We start from the raw sequence: 20,255 nt of genomic DNA on the forward strand, positions 1-20,255 counted from the left end.
TTTGTTTCTTAGAAATGGGAGTTCAAGTGATTTCTCTAATCAAGTTAATGATTATTGATGAAAGTTGGAATGCAAAACTAAGGCTTCCTATTTCCAGTCCAGTTTTTTAATTGCTCAGACAAAAAAACTGGCTTTCCTAGAATCTTAAATATTTTTAATTTCTTACCTTTGACAGCTCAGTTATACATAAAAATTATTCCAGTATACTAAAATTATGGATTTTTGCTTCTAGGGATCCCATTTACATTTATGTAAGTTATGTACGTCTTTACGTAGATATAGCTAAACCACAGAACCTAAAATCTGAGTGATCCAGCTCAGAGGGGAGGCCAAGAGTTGAGGGCCAGCCAGGCCTGTGGCAGTGACCCTCTGGGGCTCTGGGCCCTCCTCAGGGAGTCACGAGATTCATTTTGAGGTGATTATGGTTGGGCTCTGCTCTCCTGCACTGCACCTGTTAACATCTGGCCCGCGTGTACCTCACAGCCCTGAGGCTCAGAGGGGCCGCTGGCTCTACTCCTGGGCCACCAGAGACACTTACTTATAAGCTTATTAATAAGGACTATGTTAATTACAATTTTTAAATACTTGAATAATATATGGCTTCCACAAAAATCACGTTATGTGCAAATTTATCCTTAAACTATCAACTGAAAAAAAGTAACTTCCTCCACAGATGAACTGTATAAATAAAATAAAGGGTTTGGCTTCTTAAGAAAACACATTAGTTTACAAATAGTAAACTTGTCAGAAAAGCTGGCGTCTATTGGGGTCAATGATTTGGTATATTAAGTACAAACCTGCCCATCTACTTTTAAAAGCTGGGATTCAATTAGTCAGTAACTGGATGGACCAGTTTCAGGTATTAAATGTATCTGAGAGTGAGAACACTCTTACTTACAAATTCCATAATTCATACTTTTCATTAAATCAGACAGGTCTAACCTAATTAGTCCAAATAAATGAAGGTTCATAAAACCCTTCAAAACAGGAGTCTATTTTCCTATGCGCACATTATCTGGTCTGTTAATTTGCCAAGTGGCAGCTACAGCCAGTACTCAAGTGCTCCTGATGGCTGCAGAGCAGGGCAAGCTGGGGGCCGCACCCCGCCGCCATGGAGGCTGAGTCTTGCTCAAGAACCACAGTTGAGAGGCGCCCTCAGTGCTGCTGATGGAAAACCACGCTTGTCTCTGTTGCTCGGAACTGCTCAGGCTCAGGGGATCGACTCAGCTTTCTCCAGACCCCCGAGGGGCTGATTTAAAAGCCACAGCACCAACTTATGAATTCACAATGGGAGATGGGCCTGGCACAGGGATGGGGCAGGCTGCTCTCACCTAGGGGGCAGCCCCATGGGAACAGATCCATGCAGGGGACCAAATTAAACATCAGAGGTTGCTGGACTAGCAAAGATTTAAAGCAAAGGGAGCCAGATTTCCTCAAGAGAAACTTCCATGGAGCTTCCATGGAAGCCTCATTAGATACAACTGGACAGGCTCAGCTTTCTAAAGAACAGACCTGACGTGGAGGAGGAGGCCGTGCGGGATGAACACCACCCAATGCTCACTGGACGTCCCCCTCCGCGACACAGCACAGCCCTCCCTCCGCCAGAGGGGCCCACTTTCACAGCACGCACTTTCTTCTGGTACTTTCCGGCTACTTGTCTCCTAGGAGACTCAACTGGAAGGAAAACCTCGGTCATTATCTGTTGGTTGTTACCATTTTCACACCGACCTCATTCCAGAATTCCATGGGCACCTGATCTGGAGAAAGTGTGTAGAGTTGCAAAGCAGCACCGTTAGTTTGAACTCCGGCAAAACCGTGACCGGGCCTGCTTCTGCCTGGCCAGGATGCAACCCGGCCAGCAAGATCCTACGTGGGCAGAGTCACAAAGGCTAAACCACACGTACACACAAAGCTGTGGAGCATCTGCACAGCATCGGCACAGCAGCAAGAGTCTTACGTTATATTCTACATTATGTGATACGTGAATGCAGTTCAGTCCACTGGGGGGACATGCTTTTTATTATTATTATAGTGGTGGTAAAACATAAAATTGTAACATGTAACATAAAATTTGCCATCTTAACCATTTTTAAGTGTATGGTTCAATAGTGTTAAGCACACTCACATTGTTCTGCAACCAATTCTCAGAACTCTTTCCATCTTGCAAAACTGAAACTCTGCCACCATTAAACAATGCCCCTGTTCCTCTCTCCCCCAGCCCCTGGTAACCACCCTCCTTCCTTCTGTCTCTATGAATTTGTCTACTCTGGGTACCTCATATAATTAGAATCATGCAGTATATGTGTTTTTGGTTATTTCATTTAGCAGAATGTTCTCAAGGTTTATCCATGTTGTAGCGGGTGTCAGAATTTCCTTCCTTTTTAAGGCTGAATACTATTCCCTTGTACATATAAACCATATTTTGTTTATCCATTCATCTGTCAATGACTGCTTGGGTTACTTCCACCTTTTGGCTACTGTACTGTGAATAATGCTGCTGTGAACGTGGGTGTACAAAGGCTGTGCAACACCTGCTTTCAGTTCTTTCGGTTCTTCCACCCAGCAGTGGAATCACTGGATCATACGGTAATTCTATTTTTAATTGTTTTGAGGAACCACCATACTGTTTTCCATGGCAGCCACACCATTTTACATTTCTAATTTCTCCACATCCTTGCCAGCACATTTTCTATTTTTTGTTTTGTTTTGCTTTTTCATAGTAGCCATCCTAAGGGGTATGAGGTGGATTTGGGGGGAAGCTGTTAAATACATCTCAAAATACTCATGTACTAAAATTCTAATTTAGGGCTTTAGAATTCCTAGATTCCAAGGAGATGCACGCATATATCCCACGTCATTTGCTGTGCATGATTCATGAGGCAGGTGGGGAGCATTAATTCCATCTAACAAGACAGAAGCTCAGAACAGCTAAGCAGCCTGTCCCAGGGGGCAGCAGGGCCAGGACCAGGCTCACATCCCCCGACCAGTGCTCTTCCGTTATACTCTGTAGTGCAACATTTTGAGGACTATGGAAATGCAAAGAAAGGGGGAGAGAATCTCTTGGATTGGGACAATGCTGTCAAGCAGAACACCACCTCAGCCCCCTTAGGAGCCAAACTTCCAGGAGGTGGAGTTCTGAACTGTGGGGCTGATCCATACCTACCATGAGTAGGTACTCCAAGGTACTGCTTAAAGGAAAGTCTTGTGAGGTCCATTATGGTCACCTTGACAAGCAGAGGGACTGGCCCAGAGGGCTGACTCATGCAGCTTATTTGTGGGGACCAGAGGAAGTACAGGGATTAAAGAGTCAGAACCAGCCCCATGGGAACAGGTTGATGAGTCCCCAAATAACAACCCACAGATTTGTTTTCCTTTCCATGCCGAACAAAAGGGACAGAGCAGTACCTGTGGTTGGAGCCAAACTCTTGGCAGTTGCCTCCGACAATCCAAGGTATTCTCTAATGAGCTGACTCAGAGTTTGGTAGGCAACATCCAGATCATCTACAGTAAGGAAGAGAATGTATGTTAAAGCAACAGAATTATATCAAAATAGAGCCAATCTGTGGTGATGGTTTTTTAACTAGATCTACTTTTATGAATACTGTGGTAGGCAGAATTCTAAGACCCAATGACACTTCACCCTTGTATAATCACCCCCCCCCCACTTGAGTGTGGGCAGAACCTGTGAACATGATGAGCTACGACTCCTGTGATTACGTTAGGTTATATGGCAAAGGGATTTTCACGAATGTAAGTAAGGTTACTTATCAACTGAGTTTGGGCTAATCAAAAAGGAGATTATCTAGGTGGGCCTACTCTAATCACATGATCCCCATAAAAGGAGGTTTTCTGGTTGCAGAAGAGGAAGGCAGAGACTCGAAGCATGAGTAGGATTTGATGGGCTATTGCTGGCCTGAAGATGGAGGGGGCCATGTAGGTAGGACCTGAGAGCAGCCTCAAAAAACTGAGGGTCACCCTTGGCAGATAGCCAGCCAGCAACCAGGGACCTCAGTCCTACAACCACAAGAAACTGCATTCGGTCAACAATAAGAAGGTACTTTAGAGCAGATTTTTCCCCAGTAAACTTACACTTCAAAAATAAAACTTTGCTGAAAGTTACTGACCTGCATTGATTACTGCATCAAAATATCCTGGATATTTCTGATGAATTTTAATATAAAGGTCTACTCTGGAGACAGCAAATTCAATCTCTATACGACTGAATAATCCTTTTCTCCTCAAGTAGCCCTCATATTTTTTCTTGTCCATGGGTACCACCAGGATGTATCGAGGCTCAAAATAGGAATGTTTTAAACTTCTTACACCCTATGCATTTAAAGAAAAGATAATCAGTTAGAAACAGAGACACAATTTAGAAATCATTTAGAAGATACGTGACAACATGGGTGTAATAAGTACTGAGGAATTTATTTTACCTGTATAATTAGCTATTATTTTCCTACAAGTATCCCAGGATTAGGTTACTTCTCTCTGCTCATCAAATATCACATTATCACTGGAAAAATAAGAATTTGTCCTACCTGGTTATCCTCTAACTAATCATTCTAATGCATATGACTCTTAAAAGAGAAAACTGCTAGAGACAAATAGGTATGCTCACTGCATCTTTATTACTGAAAAGTAATTTCAATTCTACATTTCAAAAGGCATCCTTGCAGCCCCAGGAGATAGAGATCTTACCACAGAGCAAGGCTCCTCTGTTACCCTTTTGTCATCAACTTGGGCCCTTCCTGTTCCTAAACCAGCAACCTGGTTGGCTGGTGCCTATCATATCTCACAGCCTGTACCCAGAGCATGGGAAGGCCAAGCTCATGATAACCTGCTAACCGGGAGCCCACACAACCAGGGAAGCAGTGGCAGGTAGTGCTCTGAGGATCTGGAGGGCTGGGTCAGGGCTGCAGCTCTCCAGCTTCTGTGACTCTGTGCAAATCCCTCAAGCTCCCTGAGTAATCAGGGTCCTCATCTGTGAAATGGAAGAGCTACTCCAAATGGACTGTAAAGTTTCTTCCACCTCAATCCTACCATCAATAATTTAACTCAATGTTCAAAATCTTTGTTTTTAAAAATTCAGGGGGAAGAAATACAGGATCTTTTCAAAAACAATGTCTACAAGAGTCAATGATGAGGACAGTTGGGAAAAATGGTTTAGCTCGGAAGAGTCAGGAATAAAGCCTGGTTTATGGACTCAACCTCTTAGAAATGAGTAGGAGAAAGCTCTCAGGAAGGAAAAAAGTAAAACAGGGGCCAGAACTCAGAACCATTAAACTGGAAAAAGTTAGACACAGGAGCTGGTGAGTCTGCACTCAAAGTTGCATTAATTTTTGTTTCTGCCATGTCCAAGGAAGACATTTTAGGGAAAAGGTCTTTCTTTTGGCTAATTAGCATAGAAACAAAGTAAACCTTCTTAAGGATGCACAACCAATCAACTGCAGAATGATAAGAATTGCAGGATTTTTAAGTTAGGAAAATTAACGAACTGGAAGAAACGTGACCAGTTTCACTGAAGTGAGGCAACACTTAGACCAATACAAAGGGCTGAAAAGGAATCCCAGTCTCCTGCTCTTGGAAGTCAGAGAGGAAAAAAGTTTTAAGGGAGATTCAAGTCGATAGTAAAGGAAAACCAAAAAACCAATCAACTGTCTTTGAAGATCTCAAATAGTTAATAAAGCCACATATTTTTAAAACAAATCAGCAGGAAATTCCTGGTTTTACTCTGGAGTTGATTTTAGAGAGACTTCTGTATATTCTAATTACAGAAGATCACTGGGGGAAGATACTGGGGAAGAGAGAAAGATCTCCTGAAATCTGCAAGTCTAAATTGCTCAAAGTATGAAAAGATAGTAAACCAGTGAGCAGCTGGAATCAAATGGCAGCATGGCCCATGCGCCTTCCCTGGAGAAGGAAGGGACAAGGTCAGTGGCAGGGCCCTGCCACTGTCCTGTGTGGACAGGGAACCAGTTCCACACCCTGTAGGAAACATTTTATCTGATATCACTTATACAGAGACCAGTGCTCTAAAAAGAAAAACGGGTAATTTAGTGAGGAAATAACTTAGAAAATAAATCTTGAGTGGCAGTTTTACTCCATAGCGTTTGGGTGATGTCTAGTATTGTAATCCAACTCCTGTCATTTGAATTATTTATATCTTTCTTCCCCTAAGCTAATTACAAACTTAAAATCTCACACATCTGTATGCATTCCTCTTGGGCCTAGCAGTGTTCGGCCTCCACATTGTAGATCCACACACTGCAGCCCCCTCCCCAATCCCAAACATATATACACATTTACGCATTAAAAAGAAGTCGATTGCATGAAAAGTACTTACTTCTATTTCCATATGAACACAGCTTGCTAAACCATCTCTTGCGATATCTTCTATGGTGTCCCTACTTAATCCATACTTGTGATTACCATAATTAAAGGTTAGAATAAATTTCCCCTGCAATGTAAGAAGTACAAAGATTTTCCTATAACAGCTGCCATCACGGAATTTAATATAAATAAAATGATTTGATGTCTTACTTTTATACGATTACACAAAACGTATAAATATTAGCAATTGTATAAGGATGACAATGGGTTGATGAAACTTAATACCAAACTGTGATACAGAAATTCATTCAGAATTCCCAGCTGGCCAAAAAATATTAGGCTTTTGGAAATAACCAGCTGACCAAACGTTAGAGCGGAGTGAAGGCAGTGAAGCTTATGATAAACAGATCATTTTGCTTACTTACCCACTTCCTGCCAAACCTGCACTATAAACCTTCATTACTGAGAAAGCAAAACTAATAGTTCACCCTTTGCCTCAGCCATTTCGGCTATGCCAGTACACCAGGTCTCCTCCAAAAGCTTCCATTCTCAAGTGCCTTGCATTCCCAGATAAGCCTGAAGGCCATGAATTACAGCAACATCCATAAACCTTTGCATCCTGAGATAAGCGATGAAAAACAGACCCATCCTGCTTTTCCTTATAAACATAGCTTTTTATTGAAACTGCCCCAAATGTATTCAGCATCAGTATTGTGTGCCCTCTAGTCATCTGAGGTACAAATACTGCCTTCTCTCTATATTCTGGAAGCCCAGTTCTTCCTGAAACTGTAGTCTCATGCAAAAAAAAAAAAAAAAAAAAAGCAAGTAGAACACATCTCTCAAAATTGTTTGAACTGGACTTCCCTGGTGGCGCAGTGGTTAAGAATCCGCCTGCCAGTGCAGGGGACACGGGTTTGAGCCCTGGTCTGGGAAGATCCCACGTGCCGCGGAGCAACTAAGCCCGTGCGCCTCAACTACTGAGCCTGTGCTCTAGAGCCCACGAGCCACAACTACTGAAGCCCATGCGCCTAGAGCCCGTGCTCCTCAACGAGAAGCCACCGCAATGAGAAGCCCACGCACAGCAACGAAGAGTAGACCCCGCTCGCCGCAACTAGAGAAAGCCCGTGCGCAGGAATGAAGACCCAACGCAGCCAAAAATAAATAAATAAATGTATTAAAAAAAATTGTCTGACTTTTCCTTTGATGATATTATATTTATTAGACAACAAGATTTAATCTAAACTGGGACGCTGATGACAACAGAAGGAATAAAAATGTGGACATCCTTAGCCACCGTGACTCCTCAGATAACATGATTTTGAAATAAATAATGAAGTGAAAACTCCCAAGGCCAAATCCCATTAATTGAAGCCCAGCAAAAGGCAGCGCTGTCATTAAAAACAGTAGCAGTCAGGGGTCTTTGATGCTGCCCTGTGCCTCCTGGCCCAGATGTTCTGGAGATTTGCGTGTGTGTATGTTGTAGGGGGGGCGCTGCCTGGCGGGGGGTTGTTAGAAGGCTAGGAGACATACGGTGTCCCTCAGGAGGGTGGGTCTCTGGGGGATGTGTCTGTTGCGGGTGATGAGGAAAACCCCCATCCACCATAATCAGAAGACATTTATGTCATATATTCTATAAGTTAAAGACCCAGCAATAAATATCCTTTGACTTTACTCCCTCAATGTCATACTGTGTTCTTTGGGACAAATACTGTGACTCCTTTCCTTTTACTATCTATCTATATTATATCTACATAGATAGACACCTGAGTCTCCCGTCAGGTACGCCATACTTTATCTTGTTTACTGTGATTCACTCTGTTTTCATAATGTATATTTGAATCACTTTTCAGATATATACTATGAGTTTGTTTACTTGTGTGTACAAGGGCCTCCCTCTGTGGATCCCAAAAACATTTTCTGGAAGGATGTAAGGTTGGGAGAAATCTTGCACTGTACTAGTGTATGTAAAACAGTCCTTGTTCAACTGATTTGTTAAGAATTGAGATGAGTGGTCCCCCAGCTTCTGGAGGGTGATACTCCTTTCACCGCTTCCTGCCTGTGGATTTCTTAATAAACAGCAATAATCATACCTCAGAGACCTCCAGATCTGTGATCTTACTTCCACAAGAGTACAAGAGTCTCTGCAGGTAAGTGACTGTGTATATGGGCTTAAGAAGGGTTCACGCGACTGTGGGCACATGGGGGGATGATCTTTGTTTTTGGGGAGGGTGTGGAGTGTATATGGAAGCATGTGCTAGTCTATGTGTACCTGTCAGAGTGGAGAGGTGTGACTGTCCACAGCAGGCATGCTGGGGTGGGGTGTGCCCGGGCTGTCTGTCAAGGGGTACTGTGACTTGGGAGGGGGCAGGCTGGCTAGGGGAACGTGCATGGAGAGGGGCTCTGTGTACAGAGGCTGAGTGTGTGGGCGTGGTTGGCTCACCTGACAATGTGTCACGAGTTTCTAATCTCTAGGTTTGTCTCTCTTCACGAAACAGCCTCAAGCTCACTTGAAAGAAAAGAAGATTTGAAGCAAAATTCAAGTTGAATATGATGATGCCCTTACAGTGAAGTAATATGTTAGCAGAAGCAGGAAAAATGAGTACTTCTCAAACACACAAGCACTCCCATAGAGGGAGTAAAGCTAGAAGACTAAATATAGTACAAAAGTACAGTGATTTCTCAGACTAGGAACTGAACCAGACTTACTTGATTACAGATATGATAAGGTATGAAACATCAGAGGAGCACATGGGGCACTGAGAACAGTGGAACTAAATCAAGAAAAAATGCCCCAGACTCCAACAAGAAATTAACATCAATTTTGGGAACTAGCTGTCTTTCAACCCAAAGAGTCTTAAGAGAATGCTTCTTACTAATATCAAGATAACTCCTCAGGTTTCTCGTAACAGCTTTTAGAAATATAAAGTCTCAGAGTACCCTTGGTACATAAAACCGAACTTCTAAAACATAGCCCTAGGAGAGAAACTCATAAAGAATTTCCAAGACGTTCTTTTGACAAGATTAAAGGGGAAATGGCCTAGGGATTATAGGGTTTTTTCACTTGGGTTTCTCTGTGAATGCAAGAGAAAATACGCACCATGTGTAAAGCTGGTCATTCAAAATTAAACTCGTGGCAACTGCAGAGCCTATGCTTAAATGCTCCACAGTTATGAGCACTGAGGTATAAGCCAGGTCTATTATTTGGGGATGGGGCAGAAAAAGAATGGAGGATGGAGAAGGGGAGGGAGGGGAGGAGGGATGTAGCTGTAAGAGTATCACTGGTTAGATGGTAATCTTTCAAAAGCAGAAGCATAGACTAGTCCTTAATCCCGTCCTTCAGGAAGCTTCAGGGGAAAAAAAAAAGAGTTGTGTAGGATTCATTTGGTGATAGAAAAAATGATAATACAAACAAAAGTAAGGCCCAAGGTGAAGAGAAAATAAAAGGCTTACAGATCCATCTGTAGTGATGAAGATATGAGATGTTCTTTCTGTTTAACTGAAGTCATGGGTGAATAAGGTCGCCCAGAGCTCCAATGAAATGGACAAGGGCAGGGTAGTTATCCTCACCTAGGAAAGACACAGACCTCAAAGAAATGAGGAAACTTCTCCTGTCTACTGTCGAGAGCTTCCACATGCATTAATGACCTCCAGGACTTAGGACTTCTCACACAGCGATGTTATGGTGGAAGGTCAAGTCTGTGTATGTGTCCAGGGAAGACCAACTGGCTGGGACTCACCAGTGTGAAATGGTGTTTAGGGTCACAACAATTAGAAAGCACCAGTGATACCAAACAGAGGGAGTGGTCTCGGGACAGAACACGCCAACCCCCAACCCCCAGTAAGTGCTCCATTCCCAAGCTTGCTGCATCACATCAAGTCTTCGGGAATTGTTTATCTTGAGTCAAATCTGATCAATAGAGCAGCACCTGATACACACAGATCTCAAGATCTTTTCGTGGTGCTTTCTTCCATTTTCTTAAAACGTCTATTTATTCAGTGTCATTGGAAATTTACAATATTTTCTCCAAGATCATAAAATAAAGCAGCATGTGAACAATGATGTATCAAATGGTTTAAGAAAAAAACCAACTCAATAAGAACACATCTCTCAGGAAAAACACAAATATAATTCTCTTTCTTAACACTATTTCCTAGTATTTCTACCACAGAACATACATTTCTTGTGCATTAAATATAAAGAGCAGTCTTACCATGTTTAGCATTTCATCAAAAACTTCTTGAGAGATAAAATGATAATCAACGCGTTCCCCTTCTCCAAAGTACGGCCGTCTTGTGGTGTGACAGGCCCTGAAAACAGAATGCAGAGAACTTCGTCTCTTTCTTTTAGTTTGAAATTCAAAATGGAAAAGGTTCTGGTGTAAAGTATGTTTTCAAAAATTAAAATTGATCCACGAAACATAAAGTAATGTTATTCTGAAAACCCTGAGCTCTGGCAGTGCTAGACTACATTCACTTGCTGTACTTCATAGGGATTATAAAAACTTTTAGATTATCGACACCAAATTTTCACTCATTGTTCTTTATCACCTTCTGAATCACCACCTCTGACATCACATCATAATACTTTAAGAAGTATAACAGTATTTATTACCCATACACTTTCCACCCAAGTGCTTTCATGCTCTCTCTGATCTATGGGCTTTTTCTGTAACGCTTCCCACCCCGCTCCTCTGCCAGGTTAGCCCACTTGCCTTCAGGACTCAATTTAAGGGTCACCCCCAAAAGGCCTTTCCTGACCACCTGTGGATGGGTTCTGCACCTCTTCTTTATCCACCCTGAGCCTCAGTGCCTGCCACCAGCTCCTCCCAGCCCCCTATTCAGGACCCCATCTCCTCTGCTGCTTGAGGGCAGAGACCAGCTCATTCCTTATTCCTGCCACACTTATCAGTACTATGTACGAACCTCCCACAGGAAGCCATGATTCCAAAGCTGAATGGCATTCTCAGCTCAACCAAAGAGGCCTTTTCTGCCCACTACCTGAAATAGCATCCCTACCCCAGCCCACCACGCCCCCAATTACTCTCCATCACCCAAACTGCCTTCTCTTATCTGTTTTTTCCTATCTTCTCCAGCAGGACATACAAATCATGAGGAGAGGACTTTATCTTGTTGATCTTATCTGCCACTGCATTCCCAATGCCTGGCCCACAGTAGGCATTTACTAAAGATTTGTAACATGAATGAATTAATCGAACATGTGAAGTGGATGGCAGCTGTGATGAGCTCCATTTTAAGATGACTATAAAAATGACTTGCCCGAGGCCACAGAGCAGGCCAGTATCGGTCCCAGAACTAGACTATGGGGCTCCCATCTAGACCAGGACTGTTGATTTCAGACCATGCTGACTTCCCAATGTTAAGTTCTGGGAACGCAAACTGATTTTTAGATTATCCTATGGTTTTAAAACAGGAGATGCAAGTAGCTAGACACTTGACATGCTATTTCATTGACTCCTCGCAAAAAGACATGAGGTAGGTGCTACTGTTGTTATTTTACAGATGATGAAACTGAGGCACAGCAGTAAAGTAACGTGCCTAAGTAACAACCACAGGATGACACCAAAGTCTAGTCCTTTTAGTATCACACTAAGAGGGTAAACTCACAACCTCAAAATCTTCTCCACTTCAAAGTCAAAGACAGACAAACTTTTCTAATTCATACCGCTGTTCCCCTTCCTTAAAATCAAGAATTAGCTATACTATAAATTTAAAGGTCTTAACATTACATTTAAATTGTATACACAGGAAAGAGCACATTTTAAGAGAAGGCTGTCAAAACACCATGACGTTTGTTGTGCTGTTTGCATGCACTGGAATTTCTTTATACCCCTTGGCAGGGACCTGAGACCTTCTGTCTACTGGTGTCCATGACAGTCAGGACAGATAACTTGCTGACTTGGCATCCTGTACCACACACCCTTAGCATAGCCTATACACACTGCACTGAATTTGCATTTTCCAACAAAGGAATTGAGTAGCAGGGATTTTTTCAGAATTTCTAAAAGGAAGACAAAGCAAAGAAGCAATCTGAAGCTTCTAGGCAGGTAAATAAAGAGATGGCTTCACTGACACGGAGAAAGCTAGGACAGAACCAGCATCCACTACGGAACTTTCTATCAAGAAGGACCTAAGATGACCTGCGGTTTTTTGAATCTGTCATCCAATTTTCACATATAGAAATGTTCGCTGTGTAGTATGCTGCCCAAATATGAATGTCTTGAAAAGGAAATGCTTCACAGTGAAAGCAATGTTTCATTAAACTCAGAAAAACATGGTGCCAGATTTCAGACAAAGCAATTTGCTTGGGCCACCACCTTCAACATCGTTCCTCTCTCCTGTCTAAATATAATTTCAATTGTAAGTTACATTTCCATGAGTTTATTATTTACTAGTTAAATCATGGAAAATTAATTAAATCATGGTTTGTAATGGGAGCCATACTCCCTGTTAGTTTCATTTAACAGACAAAGAGCTGTGTTCGCGATTAACCCCAGAATACAACACTGGCACTGAAAGTCTAAGGGTGAGTCAGACATTCTTAAAGGCCAATTCACTGGCCAGCTGTCACTGAGGATCCTAACACACCAAGTCCATGGAGAGGAGGAGATGATCGGGAGGGAAAGGAATCCGGAAGGCCAGGCCAAATAATGAAATATTACTAAATCCAGGAAAATATAAGAGGAAGAAGAAACAATGCCTAAGAAGGGCTAGCAGGCAGCTGAGGAAGTAGAAATTTTTTTAGTGTGATTCAGAAGCATGAAGATTTAGAATCTCAACTCTGGACCAGATTGCTTCAAGAAATAACTTGTTACTGCACATATTTAGGCAGAGGCTTGGCTGTGAGCACATCCAAATTCAAGCACATTTATAGCATGCCATATTGTTAGTAAGGGAACTCTTTCACTGGGTGTCCACAAAAGCCCACGTATTCCTAGGGCATTTGGTAGGCAAATTAAATTGGTCCCAATGCCCAATGCAAATATATGTCAATAAACTGCTGGACACAATTTAAGAGATCACGAACAGAGAAGATTCCAGCACATACTGTGTCTGAGTATCAAATTCCAGGAAGCCACTACTCTGTCCACTTTCCTGTAACTGTATACCACTTTCTAATTCATGCCATTATCACCTGTCACTATATCCTAACCAGTCTCCTCATCTCCAGCCTTCCCTCCCCAAGCACCCTCCCAAACTGCCAACAGAGGACACTTTCTAAAATGCAGCTGTGATCATGACACTCCCCTGCTTAGAGACCCCTTATGATCAGACCCCTGTCTATTTTTCTGGTCTTCTGCCATCTTCCTCCATGCTTCAAGCTTAGCCACACTACAGTGTACTTTCAGTTAATCAAATGTGCCAGGCTTCCCTGGTGGCGCAGTGGTTAAGAATCCGCCTGCCAATGCAGGGGACACGGGTTTGAGCCCTGGTCCGGGAAGATCCTACATGCCGCGGAGCAACTAAACCTGTGTGTCACAACTACTGAGCCTGTGTGCCACAACTACTGAAGCCGGCATGCCTAGAACCCATGCTCCACAACAAGAGAAGCCACCACAATGAGAAGCCCATGCACCGCAACAAAAGAGTAGCCCCTGCTTGCCGCAACGAGAGAAAGCCTGTGTGCAGCAACAAAAACCCAACGCAGCCATAAAACTCAAATGCGCCTGTTGTTCTTTCTGCCTGGATCTCAGGCACCTGTTCCCCCACCTCAAATCTCACATCCCACTTATTTTTTATTTCTCCTGTCACAGAGGCTCTTTACTTCCCTCATCATAGCACCCATCAAACTGTCTTGTTAGCATTTACTTATCTAATCGCACAGTAGAGTGTAAGCTGCCAGGAGGGCAAGACTCATGTCTGCTTGTTTTACAATTTTATCACTGGTACAATGCACATGGATGGTGCTCAAGAAACACTGACTGAAGGAATAAATAAACCATTCTACTAGTCTGTCACACCTGTATAAAGAGACATTAGATTAGACGGCTCTTGGGGAGCTACAGCTCATACCACCTCATTTAGCTAAACAGCTGCAGGCTTTTATTTTACCATATTATAGGGCTAAAAATAAAATATAGTTAGTAGTCAACATCATGAAAACGGTTACACAAATAGAGATTGCTATAAAATAGAGATCTAAGGAAGAAGTATACAGTTTTACTTTCATGACTGTTCAGATCACTTTGAAGGCCTTAAATCTGGAAGATGAACAGGCGTGCCGGTACTGCTTTCTGTTTCTCTCATTACCCAGCACTTTTCTAGGAAGCCACTGATTTGTATGGTACTGTTAAGACTGGAAATAAATGGAGAGACTCCGAAGGCAGTAAATGCCTATCTCTAGGCCACTTGTAACTAATACAAGTAAAGAAAGAACATCCAACCTATTTCTAAAACCAAGAACAAATGGTAAAATCAGATCCTTGGACAAGAGCACAATCCCTCAGCCACTCCAATATTTGTTACACCACTAAGCCATGTTTTTAATATTTATACATCGGGATATGCAACTTACCATGTGAAAATTTCATTGAATGTCTTGGTCTTGGGTGAATGCAATTTGAAAAGGAAGACAAGGGCTTCCCTGGTGGCACAGCGGTTAAGAGTCCACCAGCCGATGCAGGGGAAGCAGGTTTGTGCCCCGGTCCGGGAAGATCCCACATGCAGCAGAGCGGCTGGGCCCGTGAGCCATGGCCGCTGAGCCTGCGCCTCCGGAGCCTGTGCTCCGCAATGGGAGAGGCCACAACAGTGAGAGGCCCACGTACCAAAAAAAAAAAAAAAAAGAAAAAAAAAAAGAAAGACAAAATGCTGGGAGAAAATGAGATAAATAGGAGGGAAAGAAAACATTCAAGCAAATGGCAGAGAAGTGAGACTGTATTCAGCCCTTTTTTTTCCATTTAATTAAAAATCAATAAAATATATGATGGATAAAGAATAAAAGAAAAGAAAATTTAAACAACAGCAATCAACAGTCCCTCCCATAGGAAAACTCGCACAATCTTCTTAGATAGCCTCATCCACCAGAGGGCATACAGCAGAAGCAAGAAGAACTACAATCCTGCAGCCTGTGGAACAAAAGCCACATTCATACAAAGATAGACAAGATGAAAAGGCAGAGGACTAGGTACCAGATGAAGGAAAAAGATAAAACCCCAGAAAAACAATTAAATGAAGTGGAGATAGGCAATCTTCCAGAAAAAGAATTCAGAATAATGATAGTAAAGATAATCCAGGACCTCAGAAAAAGAATGGAGGCAAAGATCGAGAAGATGTAAGAAATGTTGAACAAAGACCTAGAAGAATTAAAGAACAAACAAACAGAGATGAACAATACAATAAGTGAAATGAAAAATACACTAGAAGGAATCAATAGCAGAATAAATGAGGCAGAACAACAGATAAGTGACCTGAAAGACAGAATGGTGGAATTCACTGCTGTGGAACAGAATAAAGAAAAAAGAAGGAAAAGAAATGAAGACAGCCTAAGAGACCTCTGGGACAACATTAAACGCAACAACATTCGCATTATAGGGGTCCCAGAAGGAGAAAAGAGAGAGAAAGGACCAGAGAAAATATTTGAAGAAATTATACTTGAAAACTTCCCTAACATGGGAAAGGAAATAGCCACACAAGTCCAGGAAGCACAGGGAGTCCCATACAGGATAAACCCAAGGAGAAATACACTGAGACACATGGTCAAACTGGCAAAATTTAAAGACAAAGAAAAATGATTGAAAGCAGCAAGGGAAAAATGACAAATAACATACAAGGGAACTCCCATAAGGTTAACAGCTGATTTCTCAGCAGAAACTCTACAAGCCACAAGGGAGTGGCATGATATACTTAAAGTGATGAAAGGGAAGAACCTACAACCAAGATTACTCTACCCAGCAAGGATCTCATTCAGATTCGATGGAGAAATCAAAAGCTTTACAGACAAGCAAAAGCTAAGTGAATTCAGCACCACCGAACCAGCTCTACAACAAATGCTAAAGGAACTTCTCTAAGTGGGAACACAAGAGAAGAAAAGGACCTACAAAAACAAACCCAAAACAATGAAGAAAATGGTGAAAGGAACATACATATCGATAATTACCTTAAAAGTGAATGGATTAAATGTTCCAACCAAAAGACACAGGCTTGCTGAATGGATGCAAAAACAAGACCCACATATATGCTGTCTACAAGAGACCCACTTCAGACCTAGGGACACATACAGACTGAAAGTGTGGGGATGGAAAAAGATATTCCATGCAAATGGAACGCGAAAGAAAGCTGGAGTAGCAATACTCATATCAGATAAAATAGACTTTAAAATAAAGAATGTTACAAGAGACAAGGAAGGACACTACGTAATGATCAAGGGATAAATCCAAAAGAAGATATAACAATTATAAATATATATGCACCCAACATAGGAGCACCTCAACACGTAAGGCAACTGCTAACAGCTATAAAAGAGGAAATCGACAGTGACACAGTAATAGTGGGGGACTTAAACACCTCATTTACACCAATGGACAGATCATCCAAACAGAAAATTAATAAGGAAACACAAGTTTTAATTGACACAGTAGACCAGATAGATCTGATTGATATTTATAGGACATTTCATCCAAAAAGAGATTAAACCTTCTTCTCAAGTGTGCACGTAACATTTTCCAGGACAGATCACATCCTGGGTCACAAATCAAGCCTCAATAAATTTAAGAAAATTGAAATCATATCAAGCATCTTTTCTGACCACAATGCTATGAGATTAGAAATGAATTACAGGGAAAAAACATAAAAAACACAACCACATGGAGGCTAAACCATACATTACTCAATAACCAAGAGATCACTGAAGAAATCAAACAGGAAATCAAAAAATACCTAGAGACAAATGACAATGAAAACATGACGATCCAAAACCTATGGGATGCAGCAAAAGCAGTTCTAAGAGGGGAATTTACAACAATAAAATTCTACTTCAGGAAACAAGAAAATTCACGAATTAACAACTTAACCGTACACCTAAAGGAACTAGAGAAAGAAGAACAAACAAAACACAAAGTTAGCAGGAGGAAAGAAATCATAAAGATCAGAGCAGAAATAAATGCAATAGAAACAAAGAAAACAATAGCAAAGATCAATAAAACTAAAAGCTGGTTCTTTGACAAGATAAACAAAATTGATAAACCATCAGCCAGACTCATCAAGAAAAAGAGGGAGAGGACTCAAATCAATAAAATTAGAAATGAAAACAGAGAAGTTACAACAGACACCACAGAAATATACAGCATCCTAAGAGACTACTACAAGCAACTCTATGCCAATAAAATGGACAACCTGGAAGAAATGGACAAATTCTTAGAAAGGTAGACCCTCCCAAGACTGAACCAGGAAGACAGAGAAAATATGAACAGACCAATCACAAGTAATGAAACTGAAACTGTGATTAACAATCTTCCAACAAACAAAAGTCCAAGACCCGATGGCTTCACAGGTGAATTCTATCAAACATTTACAGAAGAGTTAACACCCATCCTTCTCAAACTTTTGCAAAAAATTGCGGAGGAAGGAACACTCCCAAACTCATTCTATGAGGCCGCCATCACCGTGATACCAAAACCAGACAAAGATACTACAAAAAAAGAAAATTACAGACCAATATCACTGATGAATATAGATGCAAAAATCCTCAACAAAATACTAGCAAGCAGAATCCAACAACACATTAAAAGGATCATACACCATGATCAAGTGGGATTTATCCCAGGGATGCAAGGATTCTTCAATATATGCAAATCAATCAATGTGATACACCATATTAACAAATTGAAGAATAAAAACCATATGATCATCTTGATAGATGTAGAAAAAGCTTTTGACAAAATTCAACACCTATTTATGATAAAAACTCTCAAGAAAGTGGGCATAGAGGGAACTTACCTCAACATAATAAAGGCCATATATGACAAACCCACAGCAAACATCATTCTCAATGGTGAAAAACTGAAAGCATTTCCTCTAAGATCAGGAAAAAGAGAAGGATGTCCACTCTCACTACTATTATTCAACATAGTTTTGGAAGTCCTAGCAATGGCCATCAGAGAAGAAAAAGGAACACAAATTGGAAAAGAAGAAGTAAAACTGTCACTGTTTGCAGATGACATGATACTATACATAGAGAATCCTGAAGATGCCACCAGAAAACTACTTGAGCTAATCAATGAATTTGGTAAAGTTGCAGGATACAAAATTAATGCACAGAAATCTCTTGCATTCCTATACACCAATGATGAAAAACCTGAAAGAGAAATTAAGGAAACACTCCCATTTACCACTGCAACAAAAAGAATAAAATATCTAGGAATAAACCTACCTAGGGATACAAAAGATCTGTATACAGAAAACTGTAAGACACTGATGAAAGACGTTAAAGATGATACAAACAGATGGAGAGATATACCATGTTCTTGGATTGGAAGAATCAATAGTGTGAAATGACTGTACTGCCCAAAGCAATCTACAGATTCAATGCAATCCCTATCAAATTACCAATGGCATTTTTTACAGAACTAGAATAAAAAATCTTAAAATTTGTATGGAGACACAAAAGACCCTGAATAGTCAAAGCAGTCTTCAGGGGAAAAAAACGGAGCTGGAGGAATCAGACTCCCTGACTTCAGACTCTACTACAAAGCTACAGTAATCAAGACAATATGGTTATGGCACAAAAACAGAAACATAGAGCAATGGAACAAGACAGAAAGCCCAGAAATAAACCTACGCACCTATGGTCAACTAATCTATGACAAAGGAGGCAAGGATATACAATGGAGAAAAGACAGTCTCTTCAATAAATGGTGCTGGGAAAACTGGACAGCTACATGTAAAAGAACGAAATTAGAACACTCCCTAACACCATACACTAAAATAAACTCAAAATGGATTAGAGACCTAAATGTAAGATGGACACTATAAAACTCTTAGAGGACAACATAGGAAGAACACTCTTTGACATAAATCACAGCAAGATCGTTTTTGATCCACCTCCTAAAGTAATGGAAATAAAAAGAAAAATAAACAAATGGGACCTAATGAAACTTAAAAGCTTTTGCACAGCAAAGGAAACCATAAACAAGACGAAAAGGCAACCCTCAGAATGGGAGAAAATATTTGCAAATGAATCAATGGACAAAGGATTAATCTCCAAAGTATATAAACAGCTCATGCAGCTCAATATTAAAGAATCAAACAACCCATTCCAAAAACGGGCAGAAGACCTAAATAGACATTTCTCCAAAGAAGACATACAGATGGCCAAAAAGCGCATGAAAAGCTGCTCAACATCACTAATTGTTAGAGAAATGCAAATCAAAACTACAATGAGGTATCACCTCACACCACTTAGAATGGGCATCATCAGAAAATCTACAAAGAACAAATGCTGGAGAGGGTGTGGAGAAAAGGGAACTGTTGCACTGTTGATGGGAATGTAAATTGACACAGCCACTATGGAGAACAGTATGCAGGTTCCTTAAAGGACTAAAAATAGGATTACCATATGATCCAGCAATCCCACTACTGGGCATTTACCCCGAGAAAAACCATAATTCAAAAAAAGTCATGTACCAAAATGTTCATTGCAGCACTATTTACAATAGCCAGGTCACGGAAGCAACCTAAATGCCCATCGACAGATGAATGGATAAAGAAGATGTGGTACATATATACAATGGAATATTAGCCATAAAAAGGAACGAAATTGGGTCTTTTGTAGAGACGTGGATGGATCTAGAGACTGTCATGCAGAGTGAAGTAAGTCAGAAAGAGAAAAACAAATATCGTATATTAATGCATATATGTGGAACCTAGAAAAATGGTACAGATGAACCGGTTTGCAGGACAGAAATTGA

General features: G+C 41.1%; 1 protein-coding gene across 7 annotated transcripts in view; it reads right to left on the reverse strand.

Annotated features, from left to right (window-relative positions):
* LRGUK (leucine rich repeats and guanylate kinase domain containing) overlaps positions 1 to 20,255 on the reverse strand; it is a 130,082-nt gene that overhangs the window by 49,651 nt on the left and 60,176 nt on the right. For all 7 annotated transcript variants that reach the window (XM_033432422.2, XM_004272178.3, XM_033432421.2 and 4 more), the window contains 4 exons: positions 10,545 to 10,641; positions 6,347 to 6,460; positions 4,125 to 4,326; positions 3,406 to 3,501 (listed from right to left, as the gene is read on the reverse strand). In XM_033432422.2, the coding sequence (XP_033288313.1) occupies positions 3,406 to 3,501; positions 4,125 to 4,326; positions 6,347 to 6,460; positions 10,545 to 10,641 (509 nt within the window). The remainder of the gene's footprint in view (positions 1 to 3,405; positions 3,502 to 4,124; positions 4,327 to 6,346; positions 6,461 to 10,544; positions 10,642 to 20,255) is intronic.

This window comes from Orcinus orca, chromosome 9, assembly GCF_937001465.1.
Source record: "Orcinus orca chromosome 9, mOrcOrc1.1, whole genome shotgun sequence".
NCBI lineage: Eukaryota > Metazoa > Chordata > Mammalia > Artiodactyla > Delphinidae > Orcinus > Orcinus orca.